This window comes from Pagrus major, chromosome 2, assembly GCF_040436345.1.
Source record: "Pagrus major chromosome 2, Pma_NU_1.0".
Classification (NCBI taxonomy): Eukaryota; Metazoa; Chordata; class Actinopteri; order Spariformes; family Sparidae; genus Pagrus; species Pagrus major.
In genome coordinates this window covers 24,012,134-24,026,295 of record NC_133216.1, presented here as the reverse complement: position 1 = coordinate 24,026,295, position 14,162 = coordinate 24,012,134, and the positions used below count along the sequence as shown (strand labels likewise).

Genomic DNA, 14,162 nt, shown 5'->3' with positions numbered 1-14,162 from the left:
CAACACTGACAGAGAAAGTAAATAATAAGCCCCCACATTTAAAAAAATAATCAATAACAAGGTTCCATTACCACGCAGAAGCTGCTGTCAGACACATTAGCTGAGTTATGAGACTGATACTCTGATCAAATGAAGCTGAATCAACACACTCTAAAATGAGAATATTGGAGTATCCATAATAAGCCCATGGTACTCTTGTCATGGCTACCAGTTGCAGCTCAAGTTTACATTATACAACTTGAGCTGTTATAGCAGTAAGTGGTCATTACGATTATAAAAAGACAATCTGAACCACCAACCTTTAAGTGTAGATATAGATATTGTACGTGTGTGTCTGTGTATGTGTACTTACGTGTCTACAAAACCAATCTATACTATAGATTGACACTCTAGTAGAGGAGTATTGCATGAGTCGGGGGGCTGGAGACGGATGTCTTGTATCTCCAAGCATTGCAATGGAACAAGCTGGCCATTGACTAAATGAAGCATTATATTGTCCTGTCCTCTCGTCCAGTCTCTCCTGGGATTTTAGCTGATGTGGCCACATCAGCCAGGCAGTCCATCAGCGAGGTGCGGCTCCTCCAAAGCAGCAGCTGAGCCATTGGTCTCTCCTCTGTCACCCCCTGAATCTCTCTCCTCCCTGTCCTCATCCTGGCCGAGTGGGTCCGGTTTGGACAGGCGGTTTAGGGTGTCAAAAGTATGCATTTTGGGCTCAGGGCTGAGGAGCGAGAGCTGAGGCAATAGCGGCCCCTCCCGTAGCTTAGCAGCTAGCTCCTTGGCGCTGCAGGTGGGGGTGTTGGTCTCGTAGACATCGTGGAAGTTGTTGTAGTCAACCTCGTAGAAGCCCTTCTCCAGGGAGAGAACCGGTGTGAAGCGGTAGCCCCAAAGCACCTCCGTGTCCAGGTAGGAACTCCGCGCCTGACAGGTCATCCCTGTGACAGGTATGGATAGGCGTATGTGTCCACATGCACGCACAGACATTCACATAAAATCAACATGTAGCACAAGGTATGAAAAGAAAACAGGCACACACGCAGAGATGGAGAGAGGTGTAAGGAGAGAGAGAGAGAGAGAGACAGCGTCAGTAAATTATTCATGGTTGTATAAGAACTGCACACAGAAAGGGCCAAGATCTGAACCTGTTTGCTCTAGCTCAATCTTACGACTGCACGGGCTGTGTCAGATTTGAATTTCTATATATTCTTGGTCTCACACAGGTGTGACAGTTTTAGCAGCAAACTCACAGGTGTAAGTGATAACATGATTGATGGCTGTTCCATTAAGTGTAGGAGACTTTTTAGTCAGGCAGCGCGCACAATAAACAGGCCCAGAAACTCACTCATCTAAACATATGGAGTCGTAATCACTGTTATTACATCCCGGATTTTCCTGCAACGGAAAAGATGTAGCAGAGAGCTGCAGATAGTACTGCACATACACTTACTGTGAAACAAGAAATACATAACAAACAGGAATTATTAAACACAATGAGGTATCCTAAGGTATGAGTTTTATGTTTAGCGGTAACAAGATGAGCTCTCATTAGCGGTTAGGAAGGTAACCACTATCTTCTCTCCTGTGGATTCAACATTAGCATAAATAATATGTGAGATAAATATTTATAACATCATGTACGCTACCCTTTAATGTCTGCTTGAAATGTGGAGAAAGAAGAAGGTAGTAAGGAAATGGCAACCCATTCTTATTCACAGCTGGTCGAACACTGACACTATGTCACCCCCCTCACCCTGTGGGGTCGCACAAGGTACCCTTTAGGGCCCAGACACACCAAACTAATATCAAATACATGATGTACAAACTGTTGTCAGGATAAAGCTGCTTTTGCCTACTGATGCAACATGTGCGTTTGGCTGAAAAGCTGCAAGGGCCGACTGGTACCAACAGTGCTGGACACACTACTAAAATCACTCACCGTCGGCCTGGTGAGTCAGAGCTCTTAGTGTGCGATATGCTTGTGGGAGAAGATTCCCTCTCTGCAGAAAGGCTTTCTAACATGTGGTTAACATTGTCATGTGGTTGCAGTTTGGTTAGATGTAGGCACCAAAAATACTTGGTTAGGTGGAGGAATCAAAGAACTAACTGTTGTATCGCCTCATGTCTCCTGTGCCAAAAAGCTGCACTTGAACACACCGCAAAGACTACAGCTGTAGGGTCTGTGCCCGCGTAGAAGGAAATACCTCTCTGCTGATATACAAACAGTTGTTAGGATTAAGCAGCATTTTTTGAGCGCTGTTGCTCACAAAGCCGCTTCTAATGAAGAATATGTCTGACAAAAAGGTTACAAATGACACTGGTGAAGAGGCAGTGGAGAAAAACAAGGAGAAACCGCGCTCAATTGGTGAAGTCACGGATACTACAGCGACAGGCTGAGGGGGCTTCCCTCTCTTTCTCCATTTCTCTTCTGGGGCACTGATCCGCTTACCTGAACAGCCGACAAGCAGCCAAAAAGCTTCTGGCAACGAGGGCGGTCCAGTTCCAATGAGCCAAGGACGCTCACTGATGGCCCTAACAATGCCTGACAGCCGACCGTCGGCCGGGTGGGTCAGGGCCGTTTTATCCATCCATTAACCCTAACCCTAACCCTAACCCATCCACTCTTTAACCTACATCGGGTTAATATTGGAGTGAATGGAAAGCCAGAGCAGTTTGCTCTGTGCATCTAATACTGCCACGGATGGGTTTACATCAGAGCTGAGATCCCCACTCGGTCTCATGTGGAAGCTAAAGGCTACCTTGTGCATCTGCATGAGACGCAGAGAAATGTGACAAAACGTCAGTATTTGACGACCTGGAAATGAGAATGGGTTTCGGGAATGGAGACATACAGAGTCAAATGTGCATCACATAACTAGTATCTAACTGTCCAATATACTCTCACCTAGAAACTTCATTCAAACTTTCACACTTTCAGCTTCTTAAGGAGGCACATTAAGGTTATTTTCATGTCAATTTCACAAGATTATCACCAGTTCACACAGGTGTAGTGTCACTTTAAACTCAAAACATCCATCTCACCATACATATGCCCCGTTCACCCAGCTGTTCAGTTATATAATAATCTGTCTCTCTGTAAATGCAAAACATCACTAAAAGCATCAAGCATGTGCTCTAAAATAGATGTAGATGCCAAATTGATATGGTGTCTAAAGTCACAGTGAGAGGAGGGGCTTTTGCACCTTTTCGTCAGCTCTCCCTCTGGATATGAGTGGCCTAGTTTCCACATTTAACTTGTGAAATGTTTGTTATTTCTGTGACGAGATCATCAAACACAATATAGCGTCTTTCAGCCCCAACGAGATGGATTTTCTATAGTTTCTATTAAGGGCTTTGGCATATTGTTTGATGTGTTGGTTTTACATTCTCAGTTTAGCCAATACTTTGGAGTCCAAATGCATTAAGTTGTGTTGTGAAGATCTATTAGTATCTCGTCCTATTAGCATTTTAAAAGATGCTGCACCTAGTTTTGTCAGTTTTTCCTCTGGCTTTGTCACAAATCTGAGTCCAGCTGCCTTTGACTTAATACTCAGAGTTGTCGCATGAGCATGGAGACTGAGGCTCTTCACAGACACTGCTTCGGTATGTTGTGTTTGTATTAGTATTTTATTTGTTTAGTGTTGATTGTTGTGATCATGAAAAAATACATTTTGATAGCAGTTATTTCCTCAGGGATTAGATCAAAATGAAAAGTCTGTCCGGGAGACTGAATCAGTGCACAAATATGAACAAATAAGTACCACCACCATCTGCCGCACACACATTTTTGTATATAGCTACCAACAGTTGAAGACATACTTTCCATTTTCCGCAGTAACAGCAGTGTCCTTCCACTTGTGCTCAGCTCTTGACCTCAGAACAGTGAATAGGCTTTTTCCTTTTGCTGTTTTTGCCAAAAAAAACACACCCTTTTTTTTAATGTTTTATACATTTTGTCAAAAAGTCTGCTGCAGGGTGCTGTGTGTGGGGGAGACGCTGTGATGTGTTCATGTGCTTTAATATTTGACAGGTGGCAGATGAGCCACAGCCATTGTAATAAAAGAGGTTACAGAATTCAGATTATTCGACCACCTGCTCTCGCGATTTGAATGTAGGCCTCGTCTTCACACCAGCACATAAAAACACCGCACAGCCACGCCAACACGGAGCAATTTCTTTTGTGCTTTATATTTTATTTATTTTTATTTTTTTAACTTTAGAAATACGATACAACTCACAGCTCCACCTAAGCGCGACGTTTCATTATAATTGCTGATGTTCGACTGTGGTTCTCCACCAGCCCAACAGTGACAAAGCAGCAAACAATAAAAAAAAACACAAGGGATGAAAACGGAAGTGCAAGCTTCTCGCCTTACAAACGCTAAAGCTGGGGATTTCAACAGCATGTCAGCAGCCAGGACACTCTTCAACTCAAATAAACAGGATAAAGCAGCAAAAACAGCAGCATCTTGGATGGAGAGGTAAAAAAAAAATCAAGTCATCAATCTGCAAACAGACATTTTGACTTGTAAAACACAGGTGCATTTAATGACTTGAGTAATGGCTGCTTTCCATTTAGGTGTGTCAGTTTCAGGGTCGTGGCATCGTGCATGTTGGCTTACTGGCACAACAAAATGGAAAAGGTCATCATCATGTTATTAGTTACACCTTTGCTTTACTCGTGTTGAACATCATTACAGGCGTAACTGCTGCAATTACATGCTGCTGTTGCTGCTTCTCATAAGGGCTAATGATCTCCACCCAAGCATCTACCCGTAAAGTGTGAGAGCGCCTGGGGGAAAGTTTTTGTTGCCTCTCCCCATTCGACATACCCTTGCAGCCACTGGCAAAGTCACAAGCTCATACGTCAAATGTCATCTCTTTACATATTTTCCATTCACGTAATATTTTGTTCCAGGGGCTAAATTAGCCTTTTTAATTAGTCATCCACAACACAGCTTTGCTCATGCCAAGACAATAAAAGGGGGGTTTACATAAAACAAATGATTTATAAGAAGGAGAGAACATAACAAGACATCAATCAAATAGAAAAGCTAATGATGTTTTGTAGTGTAACAAAGTCTTGATCCAGTTGTAGTTGACCCTTACCTTTTATGGTTATGTTTTGGCTTTACCATCAGGGCTTTTCGCTGACTAAGCTAAGAAGTGGCATGAACACGAACGTGACTCATTCAGGTACCAAGATGCTGACGGCATGTCTGCTGACATTTTTATTTTTACTGTGGACAAATGGAACTGGGTTAGGAACAACCCTCCAGCCGCGACTACAAGGAAAGTCAGGTGGACAGAGCGCACACAGTGACACTAAAAAAACGTGAAGTAAAATACAGTAATCTAGGCAAAACGAAACTAAAGCCATTACACAATTGCCTGGATGTGTCAAAATTGCAGAAGTAATTGTTGCCTCTACAAACAAACCATGGGCCGCTGTTACTTTTCTTGCCAGTTGGTGGAGCATGTTAGACTGGAACTACAAGTCCAACTTTTAACAACTGAATAAGTTGATTGCCATTGACTCCCCAAATGACAAATGACAGCAGAAATGGCAACCAGGCGTACCTAAGATGTACCAGAACTTGGTTGTAGCCACCAGACATTCATCGTCATTGAAAATGTTAACATGCAGACAGCTGAAGGAAGGGAGCATGCCGAATAAAATAGGCAGCCAAAGGTGGGCTTATACTACTGGTGAGTCAGACTATCATTACACAGACTTTGTTGCTCTTAATATAACGTCGGCTGACTAACAAACTGATTTATACAGTTGTTCTTCTGATGGTGAGGATCTGGAAGGCCCACAATCAGAGGATTGAAACTTCTGGAAATGTGACTCTCTTACTGTATGATATTGGCTGTGCCTGGTTGTGATTTCTTTGAATTGATAACAGTGTGCTTATATCTTAATCTTAAATAACATTTAAAGACATTATATTATGCTAATTTTCAGGCTCATACTTTTACTTGGGGGTCATAGTAGAATAGGTTTACATACTTTAATGTTCAAATACACATTATTTTTCTCATATGGTGCATTGCTGCAGCATCCCTTTACACACTGTGTCTTGAATGCTCCTCTTTAGCTACAGAGTGAGACATCTTGCCTGTGTTCAATCTTTGGTGACAGTTGCACATGTGGATTACGTAACGGGCAGGATGTAGCCAATCAGAGGTAGAGTAGGGCGGGTCATGCCGAGCAAGGTAGTGTGATCTAAAATAACGCTACAGCAGTACCAGCTGTATATCTGCCGACTGACTGGAGTGTATGTATTTTATAATAAATATATAAAAATATATATTGATATAACGCCTGTAACACAGTGACGCAAATAAGTTACGGAAGTAAAGGCTCAACTCCAAACCAGGCGTTTCAGGCAGTGCAGGAGCAGTGTTTTCTGTGGGAGAGAGTAACTCCCTTTGGTGTGGACTTTGGGCTTTTTCACTTTGAAGACCTTTTACATGCATGAACATGCTACATAACACAATAAAGGACAAACCCCAAAAAAGTATAATATGACCTCTTTAAAAGAAAATGAAGCACATGATCAGCAGTTACACTGTATCAGGTTGTCTCAAATCACTGATATATATATATACTAATTTACATATTCTTCTTTCTATTTGAAAAGACTGATTGGCACACATTATATATGCATAAGGTCTCCAACTGGCACAGATACCATATAGCAGCACTTTTCTCTTAGGGCAAACTACTGCTAGTAATCATTTCTAAAACTTACTTTTCAGCCCTGTTTCTTGTGTCTGTTATCCCAGATTTTCCTGGGAAGCTTAAAACAAAAACAAGACTGCTGATGTTCTTGTTTACACAGCAACAATATTGATGCAAGATGCTTTCTGGATTCTGAGAAATAGCATACAGCAGGCTGTATCTCATACATAAATAATTTACTGTAAAGGAAACAAAGCAGCCTTAAACCTCCTATCTTCAGAGACACTTCAATAATGAAAACAAGGTTTGTTGTCGGCAACTCCGACACACATAACTAGGCCTTAGGCGCAACGGAACAAGTACCAGAAACGTCCTAATAAACTGCAGCATAGTCACTTCTTGTTTAGAGCTTAGAGTTTAGTATTAAAATGTTAGTTAGCTAACTTAGTAGAACAAAATATACAGGCAGGGTAGATAAACATCGTGAGTCCAGGGACCCCTCAGCTATTTGTAGACAGCTGTGACAACAGACAATTCAGTTTGGTTCAGGTTGGTTGCATTTGTAGTAAATTGTTGCATTTGATTATTCTTACATGTATTCTTGATTTGTAAGATGGTACTTTTAATATAGGCTTTGAATACAAGGTGGAAGTGAGTAAAGCCAAATTTGAGGAAATTAGTAATAAAATCAAATCTTGGATAACATTTGTGAGGAAAAAAAAAAATCTTGCTTTCCATGAAAGCTATAACAGCTTTCTGCACACTGTCAGCAAGAACTGCATGGAGGTCATGTCATTTATTTAAATCAGCAGTTCCAAACACAGAAATGTAGCAGCTTGCAAGGACAGCTTGATTTTTGAGAATATAACTGTCCTGCGTTCATTAACTGAGAGGATGTAACTGAGAGTATTGCAAGTTTGCAAGTTCCTATTTTATGTATTATCATTAGTCCAATAAAGCTGTGTCATGAAGTAGGCACTCATCTTGTTTTACTTTTTATCCCAAATGCTGTGGGAATGCCCAAGGAACACAAGTTATTACTGATTCCCAGATCCTGACTCACGCTCATGCTTAAAACCAGGCCGGCCATTAAGGAGTAAATGAAGCCATTTCACCACCCACTTATCTGTCACCTCCACACTCTGTGACAGCATCCAATTTGTGATGTGTTGTACTCCACGGTATATAAAGCACTTCACAGACATCATCACATTCTCATTTTAATCTGTCTTTATTTGATTGAGTTTATGAAACAATAATAATAATAATTTGGGGGGGCTGTCTTTTTGTTAGTGGCATCCTAATTTCACTCTGTGCGTCAAGTGCAAGACTGTTATATAATATTTAATTAAGGTGATGGTATAATTTGACAACAAATGTTGCGATGAGGTCTGCACGAAATGGCAAAAGATCATATTATGATTATTTTAGATGAATTTTGCGATTGGGACATGATTCACAATTAGTGGGAATGATCATTTTTTTGCATTAGAATTTTCATTTTCGCTGAAAAAATATTAAAATCATAATGATTTTGACTTTTGTTGCGGTCTTTGCCAAACAGAAATGTTTTCTAACATTGCTTCTGTAATTTGGATATTTCACTATATTGCAATCTATGTATTGATTTTATATCAATGAGTTGTGCAGCCCTAGTTACGATGGCAAAACCTGTGAAAAAAGGTTAATACTGTAACTTGAGCTATGCTTCAATTCCCCCAGCTTACACTCTGTGACCTGTTCAACCAGTCTCCTTAAGGTTAACAGGGGTAGGAAGTACAGTTGGGGGAGGGCTGGATAGTCAGATTGGTCCGTTGCCTAGCGGTCAAGGACAATGACGACATAACCCCCACATGATGCTGTGGTCTCTTCCGGTGAAGCGAGAGGTGATTTAATGCCTGAGTCAAGTATCCAGCAGCGTGAGCAGGAAGCATGATGACTACTGGTGCTTTCGAGGGCGGGGGGAATTAAATAAATAAATAAATAAATGAAATGAAATAGAGCAGAAATGTTCTGATGCATGCGAAGCCATGCCTGGTCGCATTAGGGAGCTTGGTGGTTTGTACGAGTTTTTAAAAAAGACAATTGTGTGCACGAGACTGAACGCTCCTAATCAACCACCGTGTCTCATTTACTGATGCGAAGTACGATGATAGGCAATAAAGTAAATTAGTAACATGTATAATGCATTGTATTTAAAATGAGTGGATTGTAATTAGTCCTTCAACAAAGGCCAGTAAACAATGCAGCTTAGGCATACAAACAATGCTTGATTTAGCCAGTAGCCCACAGAAAATGTGTTGGAACAGCAAATTAACAACTAGCTGTCGACCATCATGCTGTGCTTTCTGTATCCATCATGTTACAATTATGAATGACAAGAGGAGTGATGTCCCTGACAAAGTTTTTTTTTCAAAACTGACAAAACACTAGTGTTTTTGAAAATCCCTGTATGACACGTGTACATCATAATGTGCTCTAATCTCATTTTGATTGTTGAGTTGAAGATGCTCCATTTGAACACAGTCTCATGCTGGGAGAGCTTTGTGGAACTTTCCAGAAACACCTGATCACGTCTGGCTCATAAATGGAACCAGCCTGGAGCACTTTTCAGGACTGCTTGGCCTTTACCCAAAACACAGAGCAGCTGTGTGGGTAGCTACACTTCATTCATTTTGAAATAAACAATATCAAAGACATAACCTTGAAGTAGCAACAGTGGAAATGCGGGCTGCGCTGAGAACAGAGCACAAGGCGGTTGGACCACAATGATACTCAATTTTCAATTTCAATCGTCTGTCTCGCCTGAAGTAAGAAATACTTGGAATTGTGAGGGGATAATTTGTTGATTAAGACAGAAATGCAGTTGTGGGCTTAATGAAAGAAACCTCCCTCAACAAAAACATTTGTTAAGATGTTGTGTACTAACTTTGAAGTGAAATGCATCAGTATTATTTATGTCTCACTTAGAAAGCCACTTATCTGGTAATGTTAGTCTCTGTCTTTCCATCCATTACAATATTATCTTTTATAATCTGCAGCACTTACAGGTGCTCACTCCTGCCCCTCCTCTCGTTTGAGCCATATATCTCTTCATGTGGTACTCTTCTTTCCATCCACTTATCAATCTTCCCATCCCTCCCACTCAGCTCACTTCCCGCATCCTACATTTCATCAACCTGTCTCTTTCTATCCATCCATCTATCCATCTATCCATTATCCGTATATCCTGCCATACATCCTTTTTACTTCCCTGTACCCCTTCCCTTGATCACCCCCGCCTGCATACCTGTGGCCTCCACCATGCCCTCAAGGATGACCACGATCTCGAACTCCTCCTTCTCCATCTGAGCCAGAGTCATCTCCCAGAAGGGGCTCTTCTCGTTGATCTCGTGAGAGATGATCAGCGGCGACACTAGGAACAGCCGATCGTCTCCCGTGTCGAAGCCGATGTTGATGTCAGTCTGGTTGAGCGGGATGAACTCCCCCTCCTTGGTCTGCTGCGAACGGATCAGCTTCGCTCTGATCGATGCCTCCACGATGTGAGAGTTCCTCAGGTCCCCCACCCGAAACATCAGGCACATCTTGTTGTCTCGCACCGATATGACAGCGTTGTGCGAGAACATGAGGGTCTCGGCGCGGTTCTTTGGCTGTGAGATCTTGACAAACATGCAGCCCACCATCATGGCGTTAACAATGGAACCCAAGATGGCCTGCACCAAAAGAAGGATGATACCTTCGGGGCATTTTTCTGTGATTACACGATAACCGTACCCAATGGTGGTCTCTGTTTCAATGGAGAAGAGGAAGGCTGAGACAAAACTGTTGAGGTTCTCCACACAGGGGGTCCAGCCCTCCTCATCAGCATGCACCAGATCCCCGCGGATGAGCGCTATCAGCCACCACAGAAAGCCAAAGAAAAGCCAATTGACTACATAGACCAAGGTGAAAATGAAGAGACTAAGACGCCAGCGTAGGTCCACCAGCGTAGTGAACAAGTCACTGAGGTAACGGTAGGTCTCTTGCACGTTTCCGTGATGAACGTTGCACTTGCCGTCCTTCTGCACATAGCGCTGACGTGGCTTCTTCGCCGGGTCAGAAATCAAGTGGGTTCGCTCTGTCGAGATCTGAGCCTCCCGCAAGTGTTTAGGAAGCTTCTTCACCTATGTGGAAGAGGATAGATACAGAGAGAGGCAAAGTAAGAGGTGGAGGGAGAGTGAAAGAAGGCAAGAGGGAGAGAGAGAGAACAGTAGCAATTTGAGTTCTTTTTCCACATGGGTGTGCTTTACAGAAGCCACACTGATTTATTTTCATTAATATTTCCTCAAAAGTTATATTGAGTTTGTAGTGGAGGATGGAGGCGTTAACCTTTTAAATGAGATTTTCTCCCAGCCTTTAGCAAAACCACACTGCTCTGCGCTGCTGGCAGGGAGGCAAATAAAATTAAGAGCCGTTATAAAGTCACTGCTCTGTGCTACTCCACAGTGACATTGTGGGTGTCAGTGTGAGCACATATATACAGGGCGAACGAGAGAGTAAGGACACAGAAAGAACACAAGGACGCCCAGGTCTTTGTCTGTGTTGGCCCAGCTCCAGTGAGGCGATCTGGCCCCACAGCTGTGCCCTGTCTCCCTCCTTGTCCCCAGTGTTCCCTCCCCTCGCACCCTCTGGGACATTGGCAAGCCTGGATAGGAACAGACCCTCCATCCTTCCACAGTAGAGCCTTATGGCATCCTTAAACAGAGTAGCATATGCCTGGGCACACACATTGCACCTATCTAGAAAACAGCTTTCATGCCAATACACTACATGCAGTATTGTGATATTTTATGTTTTAGAGTGTTTAGGCTTCTGCCCAGGAGGAACCCAGTTGCGAGTTGCTTGGCCGTCTTTTTGGACAGACCCATTCATACATACAGACAGAAAAACACATATATAGAGGGACGTATTTGCAGGGCACCTTTCGAACAGAGCAAGGACACGATGACAGCAGAGTGACACTTTCCAATCTGAGTTGATAATTGAAATGCATGGTGTTGAGGCAAGAAAACAAACCCTGGTGTCCTCTGGATCACTTGCTGCTAATGGGACACCCGTGATCCGTCTCTCTCTCTAGCGTCATGCTCACCAGCAAAGTTATGTCAAAGTCTGTTGCGGTTACACCGACTGTTCCCCTGCTCTATCGCAAAGGCTATCACTCTCACAGTTCAGCCAGGGAAGGACATAATCTAAGGAACTACAACATCCTTGCAGTGCCTTCGATTGTAGAGCCAGGATAATAAAATCTGTCAGACAGGTTTATTCAGGATAGTTTCCTTGAGATGTCAGGTGTTGTTTCACTGCTGCCCTGTGTAGGTGCACATTCAGTCAGGGCAGTATTGCACAGTATTGAGTTTTCAGATATTGATTCGAAGTGATCCCTGTTAAAGGGACGTTTTGACAAAGAGAAATTGAAAGACAATTCTTATTGAGCGGCATCGCAATTAGTGCCTTGATGACGATGCACTCACTAAATGTCAATGGGCTCCCTTATTACCAACTGTGCTCAGGGATACTGGATCAAATATATATTCAGTGCTGTCAGTCCACCATTTCTTAGCGTGAAACTTTAAAATGACAACATCGGTTAGCGTACACAGTTGTTTTTCAAATTGTGGTTAATCGCTACAACACCTCTTTTTAAATGGACGACAGCCAAAATATGCCGGGGTTAATTGAGTGATAGATGAAGCTGTCAAAGCAGTTCTGCCCCAATCTCTGGCCTTTGTAGTCAATACGGTCTATGGGGTTGATGGTCGATAAACAAATTCATTAGTTCTCTTGGCGTGGCAGCGGTAAGCGGCGGGTGTTTTCACTCGCTGAGCCTTTCTGGCTGCGCTTGGATAGACAGTATAAGCCCCAATCAGCTGGGGAATCAGGACAGATAACCAATGCAACTCCACCATTGTTATTGGGAGTGAATGCGGTGTCTTTTCCCTCCTATACCTACTTCCACTGCTTAGGAAACTGGACTGTATTTTTATCTGAGCTAAAGAAACAGGTTTGGTTACACTTTGTTGGGCTTGATCTATAATCTGCACTGTGTATTTAATCTATAAAGGATGTATACAGCTTATCGTCTATATATCCTCTTTATCCCACCTTTCTTAAAAGTCACCTAGTAGTAACTCTACTCCCTATCTCTGTATCTCCCCCTTATCTTTTTACTTCCTCAGCTCTCTCACTGGTCCTCCATTACCACGCCGCCCTTCCCTCATATCCTCTCTCTCATGTCTCACACTTTCTCGACCAGCTGCAGTGATCAGTGCAGCGTATGACCAGAAGTGGCTGTGCAGTTTACCTGTGCCGGTGTTACTCCTATCTCCATGTTGTGGTCCATGAGGACTCGAGAGTCTCCTGCCATCCTCAGCTGAAGCTCAACACCTGTAAGACATAAGGAAGTAGCACAACAGTATGTTAAATTTTTGATTTTGAAACATACATGTGTTTTTGTCATTTGCAGCAGCACAACGAGCTTCAGTTCATTGATCGCCAGCATTCAAATGGACAAATACAACAGAGAATTAAGGTCAAAGCTACGGTGCCCTCCAAGCATGTACAAGCTTTATCCATTAGGCCTTTCAACCTCTCAACCCTCAGCTATCTAAATTACACATTCGCTTTGAAAAGTACATACATTATGTTGACGCTAACAATGTTGTGTTGATGTATGGTGCAGCTCCCCCAAGCACATTATTTTCTACCTGTCATTTAAATTGCTCCGATTTGTCAATATGTCAATATTTGCCAACTGCTATAATTAGAGTCTGCTGAAATCCGCGAGGGCAGTTTGAACTATACGCTTTAAAAGGTCAAATATTCAACAGAGAAGGATGTTTTCATTTGTATTGGTTGTAATATTTCGTATTAATGGTGTCAAGGATTGTATATCCTTTACAGGGAAGTTACTGTTAATGACTTCTCACTGGTGAACTTAAGGGATAGCACTATATCTTACTTAATGGATATCGTGCTTTAATTATTTTCATCTTGTACACTCTATGCTGTTATCAACTGATTCAACAATACAGGCAAGGTTTAACTATGGGAAATAAAAGAAATGCAAAGGTCTCTGCTCTAGCCAGATCTCCACAGTGCTCTGTCAGCACTGGAGATATATAGCTGCACAAATTGTGTATGGGAGAAGAAATGTTCTGGCTTGTTTGTATTTCTTTAAAGCAATCACAATCGACTTGGCCTGAGCTAAACCCAGGATGCAATGACGGTGGCCCTGCAAAATAGTGTTTTTTTGTTTTGCACATGGAGAAACAAGCTCTGGCATTAAAACGACTGAATCACAATGCTAGCTGTCTTTGTACCATTAGCAACCAGGGTGGGGTTAGGGTAACTTGTCATTTTCAGTGTGTAGGATGCTAACTTGGAGGTTGTAATTGTTGTTTCCCATAGTAGTGGGGATTGTGAAAATAGTAACTCAGATAGC

The 14,162-nt window shown here is 42.4% G+C and overlaps 1 protein-coding gene across 1 annotated transcript; it reads right to left on the bottom strand.

Annotated features, from left to right (window-relative positions):
• Positions 1-546: 546 nt before the first annotated feature.
• On the bottom strand, positions 547-13,085 carry kcnj5 (potassium inwardly rectifying channel subfamily J member 5). The gene is made up of 3 exons (XM_073495228.1): positions 13,023-13,085; positions 9,972-10,845; positions 547-932 (listed from the first exon to the last, which is right to left on the bottom strand). Exons 1-3 carry the CDS (start codon positions 13,083-13,085, stop codon positions 547-549), a joined length of 1,323 nt encoding a protein of 440 aa, XP_073351329.1.
• Positions 13,086-14,162: the final 1,077 nt, after the last annotated feature.